The 21,084-nt window shown below is 58.5% G+C and overlaps 1 protein-coding gene across 1 annotated transcript in view; it reads left to right on the plus strand.

Moving 5' to 3' along the window:
• TUB (tubby bipartite transcription factor) overlaps positions 1-21,084 on the plus strand; it is a 53,978-nt gene extending 32,894 nt beyond the window's left edge. The window contains 11 exon segments of the mRNA XM_005873939.2: positions 9,149-9,200; positions 9,750-9,912; positions 13,293-13,424; positions 14,809-14,976; positions 16,030-16,151; positions 16,568-16,765; positions 17,328-17,440; positions 18,244-18,361; positions 19,873-19,971; positions 20,192-20,363; positions 20,767-21,084. Of these exon segments, the coding sequence (XP_005874001.1) occupies positions 9,149-9,200; positions 9,750-9,912; positions 13,293-13,424; positions 14,809-14,976; positions 16,030-16,151; positions 16,568-16,765; positions 17,328-17,440; positions 18,244-18,361; positions 19,873-19,971; positions 20,192-20,363; positions 20,767-20,900 (1,471 nt within the window). The 3' untranslated portion in view covers positions 20,901-21,084.

Consider the following 21,084-nt stretch of genomic DNA (forward strand, 5'->3'; position numbering starts at 1 on the left):
CTAGGAGCGCGGGTTGGAGGTGCTGGTCCTTCCCACCCCAACTTTGGGGGCCCCGGCGGACCGAACCCGCCTGTCTTGCTCCCTTATCCTCCAGGGTTGCTGGAAGGGGCCAGTGCTCTGGGCCTGCGTGGGCCTCACTGGTCCATGTGGCCGCCTGGGGAGGGAGCGCGGTGCTGTGAGCCCCCTCCTAGGCCAGCAGAGCCAGCAGAGCCCTGCGCGCACTCCCGGCCGTCTGCAGGCATGGCCCCCGCGGGACGTCCGCGCCGGTCACAGTCGCTCCTGCTGGTCCATTCACACACTCAAGGCGTGAATTCCTGGAGACAGTTATTCTGAACCAAGAGCACAGGCGGCTGATATACGCATGCACCATGCAGCTCTACACACACACACACACACACACACACACACACACACGTGCAGTGCTACATATGTGCACACGTACATAGGCTGTATTTGGAGAGTACCTGACACCGACTACTCACTCACAAGTACTAATATCTTTCAGAGGCTCACAAGTCCACTTGCTAACAGGTCTATTCCTGGACACACACCAACTCACAATACACAGCTGCCTTTACATGCACAGGAACACTCAAGAACCCAGGCACACTCAGATAGCACAGCCAGGCACGGGGCCTGCCCAGTGCCAGCTGGCCTTTCCCACCTGTGTGGAGGTTGGGGTAGGGGAAGGTCTCTGGGGCTTCGCACAGGTGCAGGCCTTTCCCCCATCCACTCTACCCAATTCTCTCCATTACCACTGTAAAGCAGCTCATTGCCATGGTAGCGCCAGATCCTTGGCCACCCATTGGCTCCTCGGTTGCCAAGGGCTACAGGGCTGTCTCTAGGCCTCCCAGAGAGGCATGTGTGTAGAAAGGGTCCCAGACTGCTAGGGTCCACTGTGTTCTTGCCCACTCAGGTGCACATGCCGGTGGGTGGTAGAAACAGGCCTTCAGGGTCCGCCTGGTAACAGCCTGCTCTCAGGAAGGGACCTGATTCCAGTCACCGATAGAAAAGAACTCTGACAGCTCTTATGTGCGTCTGTCCAGACCGCATGCAACATGGAAACCAGCTGAAACTGCCCCGGGCTTTGTTAAAGCAGATCCTTCTGCAAATAAGCGCCTGTCACTGGCTTGGGGACTCAGGGCTGCTTTTGAGAACTTGCTGTTGTTTCTGATCTCGACCCCTTTGGCGGCTTCATGGCTTTCCAGGTTAGAATTTGTGGGTGCCCCTCTCACCAACACACATGTGCACACAAGTCATCCGTAGGGCTTCCTGCAGACACATGTGATCACACCTCAGAGTCTCACATAGACCAGGGAGATAGTCCTATCAGGGGACTGGGGCTGGGCTGACTCAAAAGAATGGCTACTGCGTACAGGGCATCTAGGCTGGGGGCACAGGTAGTTCCTGGAGCATCCTGGCTGTCTTGACACGTATGGGCTGACCTTTAGAAGACAGTGCAGCCCCACAAAGTACCATTAACCTTTTCTTGCCACCCAACAGAGGGGCCTCTGGTGTCATGGATGTACCTGTATGGGGTGACCGTGGCGGGGTGTTGGCCACAGGCACTTAGGAGGGAGGCAAGGGGTAGCACTTGTGGCTGTGGATATGGTGATGTGTTTAGCATCTGGCAAATGGGACCAGGCCTGCTCAAGGTTTAAGGAAGCCCTCCCAGGAGCCAAGGACCAAAGCAAGTGGTTGCACGGGTCTTAGAAAGAGCCTGCCTCAGACTGGGAAGGCTTAAGCCTGCCTCTGGAAAAGTGGGACCTAGGAATGTGGGGTTGTCTCTGGGAATGTCTCTGCCCATTGAGTGTCCAGGGCACTGGCATCATGCAAGGAGTGATTTGACACTTGCCCAACCCACGCCCAACCCCTGCCCCCATTCCTTTCTTGGGCCCACACTCTACCTTGAGTACAAAGTCCTGTCCCCCTGGGGACCTAACCCTGAGGAACAACTGGACACCCACGTGGACTTGCCCTGCTTTCTGTCCCATTGCTCTGTCACCCCTGCCTTTTTGCTCTGCAACAGGGAAGGTAGGTGTAGAGCTGGGGGCAGGCCGTACTTAGAAGTTGCCAGAATCTCTTCTGTCCCACCGGGGTCTTTTTGAGCATGCACTGAGCCGAGAAAGCGTTGGCCTTGGGGTGCAGGCTTCTGGAACGGAACGGGAGACCTGGGCCGAGAGGAGGAGATGCACCTTGCCTCTTGCCTTAATGGGCTGCTGATTGCAGTCACAGCCACTGTGCCTGTGTGGTCACAGAGAAAACGGGGGCAGGAGACAGGCGCGGCAGTTTACTTGCAGGTGTGGGGGATGGGCGCGTGTGCTGTGCTTTGGCGTGAGGTTTCCCTACCGTCGCAGCATGTCAGCTGGAATGTGTCATTGGGTTTGGGGCCGAGAGGCCCATTGATTTCTTGTTAACGCTGCTGGTGATGGTCGCACCTGTGCTCCCTGGCCTGGCTCAATTTCTTTGAAGCAGTGATAATCGCTGGTAATCTTCAGGGCAATTGTGGCTCGGTTTATAATGCTCACGGTTTCTTTGAAGCAGTGATAATCGCTGGTAATCTTCTTCAGGGCAATTGTGGCTCGGTTTATAATGCTCACGAGTTAATCTCACATTCGGACTTAGAAGGGAGCCATTTAGTTGGTCAAGTTTAACAATTGGAATGGTTTGCCTTTTATTTTTTTCTATTACAACTAATTCTATTTCTGCCATATTCTCTTCATTTCTGTTCTTGAGGAACGTTAAATGCTCCTAGTTCACGACCTTCTGTGAGTTGTGGGTGAGAGTCAGGAAGGACCTGGAGGGGTGGGAGTGAGAGAGCCTGTCCTCAGTGCTGCCCCGCGGCTGTTGCCTGGTGTTCCTCTCATCAGGCCGTGAACTCCTGGAGAGCAGGGACCTCAGCTGGTGCTTGGCTGTGTGCCTGGCATGACCCAGCACAGACAAGATGCCCATGACTTTGAATCAGAGTGGCACCCACAGGTAGCTTTTAGGACTTTCCTGGCCCCACCTGATTCTCTGCTCACCGAGGGACACAGCGCTCTCCCTCCACAGTGGGGCTCCCCGGAGTCTCTAGGTCACAGAACGAAGCTCTCAGGGTCCTTCCAGGCCACGGAGTCCTGTGTGGGTGCTCCCTGTGCCTCCCCAGGGACGCCTTCCACCAGAGGCCGGTTGTGACCATCAGAACGGTCTTGCTGGGGGTGAGCTTACGTGTGTCTCTGGTTCCCCTCCACGTGCCCTTGTTAGGATCCTCTACTACAGTGGTTCTCAACCTTCCTAATGCGGTGACCCTTTAATACAGTTCCTCATGTTGTGGTGACCCCCAACCATAAAATTATTTTCGTTGCTACTTCATAACTGTAATTTTCCTACTGTTATGAATCGTAATGTAAATATCTGATATGCAGGATGTATTTTCATTGTTACAAATTGAACATAATTAAAGCATAGTGATTAATCACAAAAACAATATGTAATTATATATGTGTTTTCCGATGGTCTTAGGCGACCCCTGTGAAAGGGTCGTTCGACCCCCAAAGGGTTGAGAACCGCTGCTCTACTACTTCCTCACTCCGCTTTCCAGGGAGCAGAGTGACTCCTGGTGAAGCCAGACTCCTGGCTCTTGCGCTTCTGCCTCTGGTGGAGCCCCAGTCCCCAGACGCTATGGCCCATGGCCTCCCCTGGTGAGGCAGGAGGAGCAGGACCCGTGCTTCTGGGTCCACGGTGACTCTCTACTCCTTCCTTAGGCCCAGTCGGGGTGCCTTCTTGCTGCACCTGGGGAGGAAGGAGCAGAGGAGACACAAGGCAGATGGAGCTGACCAAGGGGCAGGGACCCTGTGGACCCCTCAGCCTGGTCTCTGCCCTCTTCCTGTACAGGACCTTCGGCCGCAGGCGGTTCCCGGTGTGGCCTGTCAGCACAGGCACAGTGAAGCCATTAATTTCTCCCTCTGGACCCCTGCTTCTGTTGCAGCCCTTGAGCCCTCCTTGCCCCATGGGATGGCCTTGACTCCCTGACCAGTCACCTCGAGGCCTCTGTAAACAGAACCCCAAAGTCTGTCCCTGGCTGATGTCAAGCCCTGTGCTGCCTGTGTGGGCAAGGCCTGGGTGTTGGCACCCACATATGCGACTTGACCTCCTCCTGTTAGGTGTCTGCTTGTCTTTCTCTCTGCTAGCTTATCCGAGTCTTCTGAATTCCTACCGTCCTGGTGAGTGTCACCTGTGAGGCCTGCCTTGTCGTCATTGGTGAACATGCTAACCAAGAGAAGCAAGATGCTAGAAACCTCCTCTGACTCTGTCATGACCCAGAAACCTTTGAATATTTGTCTAATTGGACTAGCGTGCCGCTTGCATTGCCTCTTCTCGCCCACAAGTTATCGTCGGTTGCTGGTCCCTGCGATTCCATGTGGATGCCTGGCTGTTCTGTCTTCCCGTTTTCCCAGTAGCCCCGAGGACCCGCGCCCTGACTTGGGAACTTGGGCTTACTCCGAGTGGTCGCTTGTCTTCTGCTACTCAAACCGCCGTTCAGCTGTTCAGTCAATCCCTTCCACAGTCTTCCCTGAGGCCTGCGTTGGCTGCTGATCTGCAGACTAGTTTCTTACCCCAGCCGAGCATCAGCCTCATAGCAGCTCCCCACATTCTTGTTGGTTCCTGACGGTCCTCATTTGCATGCCCAGCATTGGAACCACCTGGGAGACTTGCTTTACAAGAGAGAGTGAGGCGGGGTATTGAGCCTGGGCATCTTCCCCAGCAGTTCCAAATTACCAAGTCAGGGCCGATGCCCTAGCAGTTTTAATGCACCTGGTAAGTTAGGACGCCAGTGGCTGGAATGGAGGCGCCTCATGGCTGGAGGCTGGAAGGCTTGTGAGCAGCATGGTTCTCTTCCTTCTCGAGCTGGCCTCTCCACCCCCCCCCCCCCAGTTCCCATCCCCACTGTTTCCACAGTGTTCCAAGCAGCCCTAGGCCCGTGGTTTTCAGTCGGTGTGCCACAAGGATTTTTAAAACATGCAATACCTGACTATTTAGTCAGAGGCACTGACCTCTCTTCCCTTAGATCAGGGGTGGGGAATGTCTGGCCTGCTGACAGTACAAGGCCCGTGAAATCATTTGGTCTGGCCCTGCCAAGGCTAATGGGGCGAGTTAAATCAATGTTTGACCAAATATAGCAGGCTAATTTTTAAGTTGATAATTTTGTATGGCCCTTGAACGATACTATAAATATCCAAATGGCCCTTGGCAGAGAAAGGTTCCCCACCCCTGCCTTAGATTGTCAAGTAAAAAATGACAACAGCCAATGCAACAATAGCCATCGGTGCGAATGAATAAAAATTATGCCCATTTCTTTTGTTAAATTGGCAAAAAATGTATTTCTTGCCGTGTCACAGAATTTTAGTAATTAGCTTATGTGTGCCATGAGATGAAAAGGGTTGAAAGTCGCTCCCCTGGGCACTGGATGCCTGGATGTGCTGGGGGGCTGGGAGGGTGTCAAGCATTGGGCACAGGGGTTGTAGCCGGGCACCTGGGTGGTCTTTTCTTCCCTGACAGCCCACTTCCCTTTTTCCCAGTCCACTGTGCCTGAGGGGGAAGAATGAGGACAGGAAGGGGAGGGTGAAGGGGGCATGGAGAGTGGGTCTGTCCCTGGGTTGGCCTGGCCCCCAGGCCCCTGTCAGTTTAGGTGGATTAGGTGGGGTGAGTCTAAGAAGGGGTGGGAACCGGCTTTCTAACTACGTTGGCCTGTCTGGCTTTTCCAGCCCACAGGAGACGTGCCCCCGCACTCACTTGTCCAGCCAGGTTCACTCCTCAGATATCTGTCTGACCTCAAGGCAGGCAAGGGATGCACAGAGGCTGTCCCCCTGGGTGGCGAAGGGGCCACCTCAGCGGCTGGTGCTTTCCTGGGCTCCCCGGTCTGGCCCCCAGCAGGAGGTGACCGGAATGAGGGAGCCACCAGGGTCAGCTGGAAGACCATCCACCAGGGCCCCGCCTCCCGTCAGAGTCTCCTGGCGGGGCTGCAGCTGGCAGCCTGGGCTTGGCAGTGATTCCATAATTGGAGCCTGAGTCATTAAAAAGCCATTACGTCTCCTCTCATGGTTATCGCTCAGTGCGGCCTAGAGCAGCGCCTGTCGGAAAAAGGGTGGCTGGGCGTGTTGGTGGGAAAGGAAGGTGCCTAGGAGAGGTGCTGCAGTGGGCGCTGAGCAGGCAGGGCCTCCCCCTGTGTGTGTGTGGGGGGGAGGCTGAGCTGCGGAGGAGGTGATTGCAGCTGGGGTTCCACTCTCCCTGGAGACAGCATCGTTGTTGTCATTGTTCCCAACAACACGCTGCTGTGCACCGGGGGCAGGTGTGTGCTCCAGGCAGCCAGGCAGCCAGGACGAGCTGGTCCCTGCCGGGCAACTTTGCGGCCCTCCTGGGATCACTGCTGCACCCGGGCCCACTTCCCTCCCCCGTGTGCCCACTCCTGGAGCCTCATGCAGGTGTGTGTCCTTCGGCCTGGGTGGCCTTGCTCAGCCAGGCGCACTCTTATCCTCCAGTGCATGCTGCTCCCCCAGATGCCGCCCACCCTGCGCTCCCTCCTCCCTGCTGCCCCACCGCCTGGTGGGAAGTGAGGTGGTGGGCAGGCGGGCAGCTCTCTGGCACTTCCAGGACATCGGAGTTTCTGGAATTCTTTATAGGCCGAGTCCTTGTATGCATCCATCTTTCTCTGAAGGCCGGCGGTTAAGTCTGTTTTGTCTGTAGCCCGACCTGGGGACCGTGTTATTAGTGGCTGCGGCTCTTTGTCATCATCCCCCATCAGGGAATCGGGTGGGGGCAGAGGAAGAGGAGTAGTTTTCATGGGAAGCAGCCCCCTTCCCTGGGTGGAACGTGTGGAAAAGTCCACGGCAGCGGGGCAGCGACCTGTGGTAGGAAAACACCCCCGGGCACAGATAAGGACACGGGAGGGGGCACTGGGCAAGGGGGGCACAAGGGCTGGAACCTTCTATTGTCAGCCGGGCAGCCCCGTGTCGTGACCCAGCTGTTCAGGAGGTGGCTTTGCTAACGTGAGCTTACCTCTCAGGTGGAGGTCACACCTTCTCGAAATGGCCCAGCACCATGGAAGTCATCTTTTTCCTGCTCAGCCAAACCCAGGGCCCGCAATGTCCCGGAGGAATACCCCTGGCCCTGCCCTGTGAAAGGGCATGTGGCTTGCGTCATCTGGGAAGCCATGACCCTCCTGCTACAGGAAGAGAGCCAGCTCTGTGTGAGGTGACCCGGGCTCCTGTGGCCAGGCCGCTAGCACGGGACAGGGATTGCAGGCTGCCCGGGGCGTGCCCGGCCCAGAGCTTGGCAAGCAGAGCCCAGTTGGCTGTCAGGCCCGTGGCTCCTGTCAGCCAGGTGTCATGCAGACTCAGCCTGCAGTTCCCGGTGCCCTGGAAATGGTGCCTGCGGCGGACATGGGGAAGTAGTGTGTGGACACAGGCACCTGGTGCTGGTGTTCCTCAGACAGGGCGGTGATGCAGGTGGAGAGGCAGGTGGAGAGCTGGAGCCTCTCAGGCCCGGCAGGGCCCGGGCACCGTGCTCTCTCTAGTACCGTCCCCCTTTCTCCAGAATCCCTGCTGCCCTCCCGCGGTGGTGCGTGCCTTTTCCGAGGGGACACCCATCATCCCACCCATTTGAGATTAGGAGCTGGTCCCCGTCCTCGGTCCTGGCGGTGCTCTCGGCGGTCCCAGTGCAGCTGTGTGCTGTTGGGCAGGTGGGCAGGTCTGACTTAGAAGCACGTCTGTTGGGTTTTCTCTTGGGCTGTGGCAGCTGAGGTTTCGGAGAATAAGGCTGGTCTGTGCACAGCCCCAGGTCACAGTCAGGGCTCCGCCCAGTGCAGAGCCGCCGTGTGTGTCGGGAAAGGCCTTCCCATTGGCTAGTAGGTAGGATGCCGCCGGGTTAAGGTATGCAGAGCCCTCATCAGTGTGGCCAGGGAGGAGGGTGGTGGGCTGGCTGTGATCATGGACTTCCTGCCGCTCTCTGGCTGGCTCCCCAGCCCTCAGAGACACAAATAGTTTGGATGAGCGGAAGGGACAGTTTAGGTGAATGAGTATTTCTGCCAGAAGGGCTGCTACTGCTGTCAGGAGGAGTGGAAATGGCTCCACTTGTCTTTGGGGTGATTGGACCTCATCTTTCCCCCGTCCATGCACACTGCACTCACCCACACACAAGCACGCCCGTCTCTTACACAGGTAGATGCACTCGTACATTTGTGCACATTCGCGAGACATACTTATAGCCTCACACACGCAAACCTCATGCACTCGGGCACATAACTGGGCCAGGATGGCATAGGGGGTTCCCAGAGCTCAGCCCCTCAGGCTCCAACCCCACCCCATGCAGCTGGCCTGACCTTACAGAATTGGGGGCCTAGGTCCCATGTATGTGCCTTGGACTAGAAAGAAAATTAAGTGGTTTGGATCACCAGCTCGCTGCTGTGCTCTGCCTTCCTGGGAGGCAGGGCCAGTCTGTGTGAGACGACGCTGCCTGTCCTGACACCTCAAGGGTTCGATGCCCTGGTGCTGCCTGGCGCCACGTCTGTGGCCAGGGAAGGGTCCAGTGGCTGGTTGGTGGATCGTGTGTTGATGTGCCCACCCAGCCCCAGCCCTACCCTGAGGGACTGGTTGGCCACTTGGCCGCACTCTCCCTTGGCCTCAGTGGGCAGTGTCAGCACCACTCTGCCACCTGGAGAGCCAGGCGCTTGCTTTGAACAGATGAGGAGAGGGTCTGCCCCAAGGGCCCAGGTTTCCCCAGAAAGGACCGAGAGGCAGGGGGAGGGGTGGGGCGATCTGAGAGGGAGCCCGAGTGGGCAGGTCCCTGGTTGGAAGCCTGGCCTTGTGCCCGGCTTGTGCCCGATGCCTCTGGACAGGTCCCAGAATGCAGTCAGGCCCTGCTCATGGGCCCAAGGGAGAAGCCTCCTGTAGCTACTGGGGCCAAGGATCCCAGCAGGAGATAAGCTCCCAGAGCCACAAGGAATATAGTGCAGGCCTTTTTGTCTCGAGCTGGTTTCCAGATAGTAGCTCACCCTTCCTCTCTCTCAGCCGTGATGGGAGGGGTTTAAAGAACCCAGATGTGCTGGGTGGGCTCTGGGCCGATCCCTGGCACCTCGTGGGCAGGCCCTGAACGCCCCTCTCTCCCTCCGCAGTGTCTTAGATGATGAGGGCAGCAACCTGAGGCAGCAGAAGCTTGACCGGCAGGTGAGTGAGCCTGGGGCCGGGTGGAAAGGTGGGCACTCGCCATCCTGGCTGCCCCCTTCCTGGGTGATCCTGACTGGTGGGGAGAGCGGCCCTCCCCCCCCACCCACCCACCCACACAGAGCAGCTGGGTGGAAAGGTGGGCACTCGCCATCCTGGCTGCCCGCTTCCTGGGTGATCCTGACTGGTGGGGAGAGCGCCCCCCCCCCCCCCCCCCCACACACACACACAGAGCAGCTCTCTCCTTTACCAGCTCAGCACTGATCAGTACACGGGGCTTCTGCCACGCAGGCCACTGGGGAGCTGTGGTCCTGCCAGGACAGCTCCCTGGGCTGAGTTTTGCCTCCTTTTCCTGGACCCCAAGTCTCGGGGCACCAAGGACATGAGGCCTTGGCCCAGAGTGGATGTAGGCCCCCATTGGGGTCTCTAGAAGCAAGCTGAGCTAGCAGGGCTTTCTCTCTGCTCCCAGGCTGGGAGCCCTCCCTCGGGTGGAGGCAGTGGGCTGCCCCCTCCAGCCCGGTGCCCCCCAATGCCTGTCCGGTGCCTCTGCAGCGGGCCCTGCTGGAGCAGAAGCAGAAGAAGAAGCGCCAGGAGCCGCTGATGGTGCAGGCCAATGCCGACGGGCGGCCTCGAAGCCGGCGGGCCCGGCAGTCGGAGGAGCAGGCCCCCCTGGTAGAGTCCTACCTCAGCAGCAGTGGCAGCACCAGCTACCAAGGTACACCCTGCCCTTGGGACAGCCTGGGACAGCCAGCCCGGGAGGCTCCACACCCCTCAGGGACTCCTGCAACCTGAGCAGGCAAGGGCCCTCTGTCAGGGTGTGTCCAGGCTGCGCGTGGCTCCCAGCGGGAGCAGACAGCTGAGTGGGGCCGGTGGAGGGAGGCTGGGACCTGGAACCGTGGGCTCCTGGGTCAGGTGCTGGAGCCAGAAGCTAAAACTTTATTGATCTGGGAGTTCAAATGTCCAGGTTTCTGATCAGGAGACTTTCACCGAGAGCAGGAGGCAGTTCCTAGGAGCAGAAGGGTCTGCTCCCCACTGGTGTTCTGCCTCCTGGAGGAATGCACTCAACATCCCACACCAGCCAGTGTCTCCTGGGAGACACCTATTGCCTCCCCTCCCTGGGCTCCCCACGCCTCCGTCTTCCTGGCTTCTGACCGCAGGTCCTTGCACAAGGCCATGGTGACCAGCAGCCTCCAGCTCTCCCATCTTTGCACTCTGCTTGTCAGCAGAGCTCGTCCTGGGGTTGGGGAGGGGTGGCTCCGTTGCCTCCCTGAGCTCAGGACCCACCTGTAGGTTAGGGGAAGAGTACCTCAGGCTGAACAGAGGGTTGGTCTCTCTGATCGCTAAGGAGGGACTCAGATGCAGTCCCACTGCCCCCTGCTGGTGCAGGTAATCCCAGTGCCTTCTCTGTGAGAAGGTGGCATCGAGAAGGTGGCATCTGGCTCTTGCAGTTGGAAGGAACCGTAGCAACCATGGCGCTCCCCTCCTCTGTGGTTTCCTCAGCTCCTGTAGCGCCAGCCACTTCCAGCTCCTGTAGTTGCCTCAGCTCAGGGCTAACCTTTCTCATGACTGTCGGGCCCTCCCCACAGCCTGGCGCACGGTGTCTCAGGTTCCGCTAACCCAGCCCTGAGCACACGGGGTCCCCTTCTCTGTGTCTTGGAGGGCAGCACCTAGTGCCCAGTCTTGGCACAGCACCCTGGACAAGCTCCGTGCCCTCTGTTTGCCCTCGTTCCACTGAGGAAACCCATTCATACCTGATAATAAAGGCACTTGCCAGTGGCTAAGCATGGTGCTGGGCGCTCTACCTGCGTTACCTCATTTATTCTTTACAGTAAGTAACTCGTTATCCCCACAGGATCGATAAGCATTTGGACTCCCAGGGGGTCACCGACTTGCCCGTGGTACGTTGCTAATGAGCATCGGGACGAGGCTTTGCACCCAGGCCTGTCGGACTCCAAATGGCCTTGCCACCATGTTTTGTCACCTCCCTGACAGGGAGGTCTGTCACAGTGATTTCCCTGTGTGGGCTGCCGTTCAGCACCAGGCCAGGCTGGTATGGCGGTACTCCACCCGAGAGGCCCTGCACAGGACGGGGACAGGGACCTCAGCCCCACGCTGCTGCCTTGGACAGCCAGCTCCGGCGGCTCCACGCAGACCTGGCCCTGGCCCCACCCTTTCCTGGCAGCCCTCTCCTCACACTTTCTCCGTGAGCACGGTCCCGAGTGGCAGTGGTGCCCTGCAGGGAAGGCACCTGTTGCTGGGTGGGCATCCCAGCCCAGCTCTGCCAGGCCTGGCACCTGACCGTTCGAGGCTGCACGTGGGATGGGAGCCTGCTCCTGGGACTTCAGGCCCTGCCAGTTTGGGCCGCAGTCCAACACCTTGAGGCTTTGAGAGAGTCTTACAAGTCACCGATGCACAGTCATGTTGGCAGGTGCCTCTCGAGCTCTGAACTGTGTGCCAGGCCCGCAGGAGGGACCAAACTCAGAAGGCAGTTTCTGGTCATGCCACTACCTGCTCACCTGTGACTGAGCACGTCACTGGCCCTCGGGGTTTGTCTCCTGTAAGGGAGAAAAATTCTCTCCAGACTTTGAACATTGAAGCATCCATCGTGCTTTGAGGTCCATCGTGAGAGTCCAGACCAGGCTGGGTCCTGCTGCTTCTGCTGGGCTCTGAGGTGGACGCAGCCCCAGAGGGGCTGGCTGGCCTGGGATTGGTGTTCCCTGGAGCACCCCAGCCCTCCCCGCAGCACTAGCTTTCTCCTGCTCCGCCCCCTGCTGACTCTTGGTGTTAAATACAAGGGGAATTTGACCAAAATGAGGGCCCCGGACCTGATTACAGATCCCAGGTCTCTTGCAGCCCTCCTGGCCCAGGTCCAGCTTCACTTGGACCCTGGCTGCTCCATGCCCAGGACCTCTGTCCCTAGAGCTGTGATGTATTCATCCGGTTCTTAAGTATTTATTTTGAGGGCCTACTGCAGGGGTGGGCAAACTTTTTGACTTGAGGGCCACAATGGGTTCTTAAACTGGACCGGAGGGCCGGAACAAAAGCATGGATGGAGTGTTTGTGTGAACTAATATAAATTCAAAGTAAACATCATTACATAAAAGGGTACGGTCTTTTTTTTTTTAGTTTTATTCATTTCAAACGGGCCGAATCCGGCACGCGGGCCATAGTTTGCCCATAGCTGGCCTACTGTGTGTCAGCTTCCAGATTAGAGGCTGGCAATCCAGGGTGAGCACAAGCAGGTGTGGCCACTGTTCCCTCGTGGACCTGATGGTCTGAGAGGGAGGAGAGCTGAGCATATGGTCACAGGTGTGCTTTGTGGGAAGCTCTGTGCGTGAATGGCAGACTCTCGCTCCCAAGGAGCTGGAATCTGCAGGAGGAGTGGGAGTTAGCGGACGGGTGGCATCGGGAGGCAGCGGGACAGTGAGAGCGAGGCCCCTGTGGCCGGTGGGAGTCCAGTGTGCACAACGAGCACGGTGTGGCTGGGACTTGGGCCTGGGAAGTGAGGCGTGTGCGGTTTGACCAAGGCCAAGGCGAGGGAGATGGAGGAGCCAGACTTGCAGGGGAATGTCGGTCTTCATCTTAAGAGCAGTGAGAAGTGGTTCTGGGACTTGGAGCAACTAGGGTTCTATGTGGAGGACGTGGAGGCCACCAGCTGGGACCCGCCCGAGGCCTCTGTGCCGCTCCTGGTGTCCGGATGTCTCTCCTGCCTCGGGGCACTCTGCACCCCCGGCCACCATGGGCTCGTCCCCCCAGGGCAGTGCAGGGCCCCTGGAGTGTGGCCCTCATTGTGGTCTCTTCCAGGAGATGCAGCCTTTTCTGTCTTCATCCACCATATCCCAGTCATGCTCCCTCCCCCCCTCCCCCCTGCCCAGCTCAAACAGTTGGCTGGCCCGGAGCTTTGGTTGGTCATGGTGTGGGTAGGCTGGGTGCCACCTCCCTGTCCCGGGCACCTCTGCCTGGTACAGATGGGTGGTGGGAGGCCCTGCTGGGGTTGGGGAGGCTGGAGAATGTGCTGGGAAGGGTGTGAGCCGGCGCTCTGGTCTCACCCAGGGCCTGTCTGTCTCTCTCTGTCTTGGGCTCTCTCCTAAGCAGTTCAAGAGGCCGACCCACTTGCCAGTGTCCAGCTGGGAGCTGCCCGCCCAACAGCACCAGCCTCAGCCAAGAGAAGCAAGGCAGCGGCCGCCGCAGGGGCCTCGAAGAAGGGGAAGAAGGGGAAGCACAAAGGTTGGCTTGCCCCCTGACCCCCCACAGGAGGGTTGGGAGGCTCATCTTCCCAACCTGGAGGCCAGGGACAGGTGGGAGGCCCCGGGGGAAGGCACCAAATGGCACTCAGGGCCCCACCCAGCTGGCTCACAGGCCTCATCTAGCTCACGGGGCACCTGGGCTGGCCTGTGGGTGAGGGGCAGGCCCTCCATACTGCCAAGAAGGGAAGTCCGGCGCAGCTACGGCCCACGAAGCCCCTCCCCTGCCCAGCCTGAGAGCCCTCTGCCTCCATCCTGAGCCAGGACACTGTCCCGTGGGGCTTGCAGCCTCCCAGTCACCCTGGGGGCCTCCGCCACTCCCTAGCCTCAGCGCCACCCTCGGGCCCACAGACCAGTCTCCCTGCTCCTCTCTCCCCAAAAGGTCCCCAGGGATAGGTACGGTGGCCCCTGCCCCGAGTCCTGTTTCTGTGGGCTGGACACCTCGTCTCCTCAACCACATGTGTGCCCAGTGGTTTCCAGGCCTCGGGTGTGTTGGGACGGGGGAGCGGGGTGCTGGCCACAGGCTTCCGGGGCTGACGGCTGTCTTTTGGACATAGCCCACCCGGACAGGGTGGCTGCCAACGTGTGGGCCAGGCCTCCTCGCTTCAGTCACCGAAGCTGTGGCAGCTGGGGAGGAAGGCGGACATGGGATGGGAGAGCCTCCCTGTGGGAAGGCGCACGTGTGCCAACCTCGGCCTTTTCGAAGGGCCCGTGTGTTTTTGACGACGTGCAAGTTGACTGTGTGTGTCTGAGACGGAACGTCAGCACTGATGGCTCGCAGCCGGCCACATCCGTGAGCGTGTGGTGTGGATGGTTCTGGTTCTCCGTTGAGTCTTTTCACTGTGAGCTGGCTTTATAGGTGGCTGCCGTCTGCCTAGGGATGTGAGGCGTTTCAAACCAACCCTCGGCAACTAATTCTGGGGACAGCAGAAGTGACAGAACCCATGCCCCTTCAGAGCTGACCAATCATTAAGAGGCTGACAGCAATCATTCGTGTTTTTTTAAAAATATATTTTATTGATTTTTTACAGAGAGGAAGGGAGAGAGATAGAGAGTTAGAAACATCGATGAGAGAGAAACATCGATCAGCTGCCTCCTGCACATCTCCCACTGGGGATGTGCCCGCAACCCAGGTACATGCCCTTGACCGGAATCGAACCTGGGACCTTCAGTCCGCAGGCCGACGCTCTATCCACTGAGCCAAACTGGTTTCGGCAAATCATTCGTTTTTTAAAAGTCAGTTTTGCAAGTAAAGTTCTGCAGAGGGCCCCCCCACTCAGCCCTCACCCACTTCGTGGCTGTCTGTGGATCCAGCTCTCCTCCCCCTCCCATGCCCTCCGGGACTCAGAAGTGTCCCTGGCCTGCAGGCGCCGGCGGGCCAGCGGCTCTGGCAGAAGACGAGTCTGAGGCTCGAGGCCCAGTGCAGATCCTGACTGTGGGCCGGTTGGACCACGCCCAGGACGCAGGGGAGACGGCAGCTGGTGGGGGCACACAGCCCAGCGGGCAGGACCTCCGTGCCACGATGCAGAGGAAGGGTGAGCCCCGTGGGGGTCCAGCGACACCCCCAAAGCTCAGTCCCAGGTTCTCAGATGCACCCTTCTTGGGGAGCACGACCCTCCTGTGTCTCTTCCAGCCCCTCCCAAACCCTGGTGCGGGGCCCGGGAGACCAATGGAAAACATGGGCAGGGGCCCTAATAAGGCCAAGTCAAGGGAAAGACGTATGAGCCAGGGTAACCAGCCAGCCCACAGCCCAGCCCTGTCTCCCCCACTCCTATCACCTGCCCCCAAGGAGGCCCTAGCTCTGGGGACAGATTTCCGCTCCCTTTGGTTCCTTTGAAAGAGCTGCTTTTGTAAAACGTCCCCCGTCTGCTGAGCCAGAGGAGCAGGGCCAGGATGCTGAGAGGCAGGGCAGATCCAGGAAATCTGCCAGGATAGCTTCCCCACTGCGAGCCCTGCCCCAGGGAGCCCCTGGTGGGGGGCGGCTGAGGGAAGCCCTGCAGCACCCCACATTCAGGGAATCAGAGGCTGGAGAGGGCGTTCAGTGGGGAGAAGCACACAGACAGGACCTACCGCAGGCTGGGAGGGGAGGAGTCAACCCTGCACTGCAGGCTAAGAAGCTGGCCTCTCCCAGGCACATTCCATGGTCTGTGCCTGCCAAGGCCTCTGGGAAGCCTGAGGCCAGAGAGGAGGCTCCCAGCACAGGGTCAACCCGTCAGGCCTTGCTACACAGGAGGCAGGCATTGCGAGTGCTGGAGAGGAGGGGGTCAGAGGGACTGACCTGAAGCTTGGAGTGGGGGGCACAGACCCCAAGGATTGTGACCAGTCCCAGCATGTACCTGAGAGTGTGCCCTTGTGTATATCAGGACATCTGTGGGCATGTGTGTGAATGTGTGTGCACCTAAGGCCTGGGGTGTGTGCATGCAGTATGATGACTCGGTGCCCGTGAACAGGTGTGTGTCTGGGTGTGTATGTGACCACGCCTCCCACCTGCTCCTGCCTGGGTGTGTGTATGTGACCACGCCTCCCACCTGCTCCTACCTGGGTGTGTGTATGTGACCACGCCTCCCACCTGCTCCTACCTGGCCCAGGCATCTCCAGTAGCATGAGCTTTGAGGAGGAAGAGGAGGATGAGGACGAATACAGCTCCAGTTCCTCCCAGCTAAACAGCAATACCCGCCCCAGCTCCGCCACTAGCAAGAAGTCCATCAGGGTGAGTAGGGAAGGGTGCACGGCAGTGTGCAGGGCTGTCACTCACCCAGGCTGCAGGGGAAATGGTGTGGAGAAATGATGGTGAGTGGCTCGCTGGGCCGGGCCCAGATGCCTACCTATTGAGAGCTGCTCAGGCCTGGGCTCTCCCGTCCCCTCTTCCCCCAATCAGGTCTCTTTGCCAGGCCAGGAGGGTGGGGGAACTGGAGTTGGACAGGATGACCTAAGAACCTACCCCCAGGGATGGCTGAGGGAGGGAAGGGCTGGGAAGCTAGCTGATGACCCCAGGGCCAGGCTGGCCGGCCTGCATCCCGGGACTGTGTCTCATCTCCCACCACCACCACCACCACCACATGAAGGGTCAGCTCTGGACCCCAGACCCCCAATTTCAGCTGCTCGGGGTCCCACTCTTCCCTGTAGGAGGCAGCCTCAGCCCTCAGCCCAACAGCCCCAGAGCCCTCGGCAGAAGTTGAGGTCCAGGATCTCGAGGAGTTTGCACAGAGACCAGCTCCCCAGGGCATCACCATCAAGTGCCGCATCTCAAGGGACAAGAAGGGGATGGACCGGGGGATGTACCCCACCTACTTCCTGCACCTGGACCGAGAGGACGGGAAGAAGGTGAGGGGCGCCTGGACGTGCGTTTCACCTGCAGGCTTGAGGGCCTGGGGGCTGGGATGTGACCGGCAGCCTCAGGTCCCAACAGCCACCTCTCAGCTCCCCCAGAGACTGAGGCCCTCGTGCCTGGTCAGTGCGCACCTTTGTGCTGCCAGTGCGTGTACCTGTGTGCATGCCTATGTGTCTGCCAGTGCGTGTACCTGTGTGCACGCCTTTGTGCTGCCAGTTTGTGTGCATGTGTGTGAGCACACTGTGTTCTGGAACTGAAGCGAGGGAGAGTCCCTTGTGTGAGTGAGTGTGTGAGTGGCACCCATGATTGTGTGCGGATCAGAGGCTGGGTCTGGAGTGTAACTTCCTCTGCTTCCCCAAGGTGTTCCTCCTGGCGGGAAGGAAAAGAAAGAAGAGTAAAACATCCAATTACCTCATCTCTGTGGACCCTACAGACTTGTTGAGCACACCGTGTTCAGGAACTGAAGCGAGGGAGAGTCCCTCATGTGAGTGGCACCCGTGATTGTGTGCAGATCAGAGGCTGGGTCTGGAGTGTAACTTCCTCTGCTTCCCCAAGGTGTTCCTCCTGGCGGGAAGGAAAAGAAAGAAGAGTAAAACATCCAATTACCTCATCTCTGTGGACCCTACAGACTTGTCTCGAGGCGGGGACAGCTACATCGGGAAACTGCGGTACCAGCACTCCCCCAGGCGGGGTGGGCAGGCTCTCTAGAGGGAGGAGATCTAGGCCAGGAGTCAGATCTCTCCGTGGGTCCTCTGTCCCTCAGATCCTACCATGGGCTCTGCCAGCCTAGAGCCAGGCTTGGAGGTGGGCCTCACACACCCACCCTAGGCTGCTCCCAGCCAGGTGGGCACAGGCCCACCCTGAGTGACGGATCAAACCCCAGGATGTCACTGATGATGTCGGCCACCACGAAGTCACCTTGGCCATGGTCAGTGCTGAGGGTCAGGGCTAAGAATGAGGCCTTGACAGGAGAGAGAACCACCTTGGGGAGAGAGGAAGGCTCAGAGCCAGTCCCGGGGGAGGAGGGTTTGCTGAGGAATGGAGGGCCAGATTTGGGGAGCGTAAGTCAAGCTGAGAGGTAAGGAGCCAAAGCTGTGGAGATGGGCCTGGACCAAGACTCAGGCCGGATGGGACAGAGGTCAGCTTATCCAGTCTGCATGGCGTGCTGCGTCCCTTCTGCGGTCTTGCCAGCTGCCACTCAGTTTGCTCACGCCTCTTCCTCCAGGGAGACACTGTGGCACCCTGACTTCCCTCCCTGAACTTACCCCTGAACCAAGATGTTCTTTGACTCAGCTCAGAGCAAGTCCAGGCCTTTTGCCCTTTAGATGGGGACTCAGTGAGCAGTGTGCCCCACACTGGCTCCTGGCTTAGCCCAGAATGCTTTGCAGGCTCCTCACAGGACAGACTGTTAGCTGTTTGCTGCCCTGGGCAGAGGGTGGGTGACCCTGTACTGATGGTGCCTGCCCTGCAGATCCAACCTCATGGGCACTAAGTTCACCGTTTATGACAATGGAGTCAACCCCCAGAAGGCTTCCTCCTCTACGTTGGAAGGTGGGACCCTGCGTCAGGAGCTGGCCGCCGTGTGCTACGTGAGTCCTGGTCTCTGGTCTCTGGTCTCCAAGTAGGATGTGACGGTCAGGACTGGCGGCCTGATCTGTGGGCTGTCCCTGTGGGAGACAAGCTGCAGGGAGGTGGGCTGTCCCCTTGGAGGGGCCCTGCCTGGGAGAGGGGCCCAGGCCCTCTCCTCTTCTGAGTGCAGCCCCCAGGGGGCCATCTGCCTGGGAGAGCTCTGGGAGCCAGGCCTGGTCTATGCAGCCCAGCCCTGGAGCCTCCTGGAAAGGAGAGGCAGGCCTGGGTTCTTGTCTGTGCATCCCTTCCCTCCACCCTCCAGCATCCTGATGGACGAAAGGCCCTTTACGTTGTTATCTTACTGGATGCTCAGAGTCTAAGAGCTCAGTCTTACTATTTTTTAAATTATATTGATGAGAAAACTGAAGCTCAGGGTGGGTCACTAACCAGTGTCACACTCAGACCGAACGGGAATATAAGTACAGGGGATTCCCCTTCATTTTAAAATGAGGGATTGGTACCCCCATCAACTTGGGCTAATTGGGAATCCATAGCCTTTTGGCTGTTTTGTATGATCCTATGGTGCCACCTGCTGGTCAGCTTTGGGGATGCAGTCCGAATCTCTTCAAATACCAAATCTCTTCAAATACTGTTCCGGGTACTGTTTGAGGCACTGAGGATATAGTAATGAACAAGAGACATAAACGTATACCCTTATGGGACTTAAACCCTTAGTTTAAGGAGATAAGCTATAAAATAGACAAAAGCAAAATATATATGTTCCTGATAAATGCTAAGATGGAAAAAATAAAAGGGGGAGGGCTGTGAAGTGTCCAGGTGTGTGTGTGTGTGTGTGTGCGTGTGTGTGTGTGTGCTTTTAGGGGGATGGCAGGAAGGGCCTCACCGAGGCAGCACTGGGGTAAAACCCAGAAGGAAGTGAGGCCAGCCGTGTGGGTGTTGGGGAGGGCACCACACAGAGTGTAAGAGTCCCGGACGCCTGGCACATGGGGAACAGCAAGGAGGGCGGCGAGTGCAGGGAGAGTAAGTGCTGAGGGGTAACGGTCTTCAGCTTTTACTCTGAACTAAGGAAGAAAATGATATGACTTAACAGGACCACTGGCTGCTGTGTGGAGAGCAGGTGACGGAGGGAGAGGGGCCAGGGGTGGGAAGGAGGAGTCCCCTGAGGTTTTACTGGGAGCTCAGTGAGACGGTGGTGAGAGTGACCAGATTCTTGATGTAATTTGAAGGTAGAGCTGGCAGCATTAGCTGATGGATTAGAGGTGGGGTGAGAGAGAGGAGTCAGGTATGACCCCAGGTAGTTTGCTGACTTGCAGTTGAGTGAAGCAGAGAGGACTCCACGGGGAGCTAGTTAGGGCAGGGACTCAGGAGTTCGAGTCTGGACGTGCAAAATTTAGACACCTGTTAGATGTTCAGGTGGAGATGGTGAGAACTAGCTCATCATCTCTCTTCCCTCCCTCCAGCCTCCCCAGTAAGTTGAGTCCTCAGGTGGCCACTGTTCTCTGTTTCGCAGGAGACTAATGTCTTAGGATTTAAGGGGCCGCGGAAGATGACTGTGATTGTCCCAGGCATGAACATGGTTCACGAGAGAGTCTGTATCCGGCCCCGCAACGTGAGTTCCTCCCCCACCACACCCTGCCCCCCTCATCCCAGCCTCTGCATGAGCTCCTAAGGGCAGAGCGCCAGCTCGTGTGTCTGCACGGGAGGCAAAGTGTGAGCAGCCCGGGGGGTCTGGTGAAAGCTGGGGACCCCCAGCCCTGGGCCCGATCCCATGGCCCTGGGTTGGTCATGGAGCCAAGGCCGGGCCAGGCTCAGCAATACTGCTCTCCCAGGAGCACGAGACCCTGCTAGCACGCTGGCAGAATAAGAACACGGAGAGTATCATTGAGCTACAAAACAAGACGCCTGTCTGGAACGATGACACGCAGTCCTACGTACTCAACTTCCACGGGCGCGTCACGCAGGCCTCCGTGAAGAACTTCCAGATCATCCATGGCAACGACCGTGAGTGTCTGCCCTGACGCGTGGCTGCCCGCACGCTCGCCAGGCTCAGCTCAGGGCTCCGCTCGCCGGCCCTGCCGTGCGGCCAGTGCTGAGGACCTGGTCACACAGCTTAGATTCGCTGTAGAGACCATATGCCTGGGAGGCCGGGAAGGCCCTGCGGAGCCTGGACGTGGGCTCTGTGTGCTCAGCAGTCCAGGGTGGGAATGTCTCTCTTCGTCCTCAGCTCCTGGTGTTTGCATGCTCCCTCTGTCCTTCCCTTCCCCCACTGGTCTGTTTCATGTCCCATGAGATTCCCTGGGTACCTCTGCCTCTTGCTTTCTCTTCCCTCTTGTGATCTGGGTGTCTGTCTTTCCCGTCTCTCCCGTCCTGACTCTGTTCCTGTCTGCACGGTGCCCGGCTCCAGCTGACTACATCGTGATGCAGTTCGGCCGCGTGGCAGAGGACGTGTTCACCATGGACTACAACTACCCGCTGTGTGCGCTGCAGGCCTTCTCCATCGCCCTGTCCAGCTTCGACAGCAAACTGGCCTGTGAATAGAGGCCTCCTCACGTCCATCGGGGTGGCCCAGCCCGGAGTGGAGCTGCCTGCCTGCCCTCTGTACATAGGCCTCCTGCCAGATGAACCTGTGGCTCTCGGTGGGCCCCCTGGCCCAGCCAGCCAGTAACTGGCTCCTCTGCCTCCCCTGTTGAGGCAGAGAAGTGGGGTGTGTGTAAAGGGCCCA

This window comes from Myotis brandtii, unplaced genomic scaffold, assembly GCF_000412655.1.
Source record: "Myotis brandtii unplaced genomic scaffold, ASM41265v1 scaffold422, whole genome shotgun sequence".
In the NCBI taxonomy this organism is placed as follows: domain Eukaryota; kingdom Metazoa; phylum Chordata; class Mammalia; order Chiroptera; family Vespertilionidae; genus Myotis; species Myotis brandtii.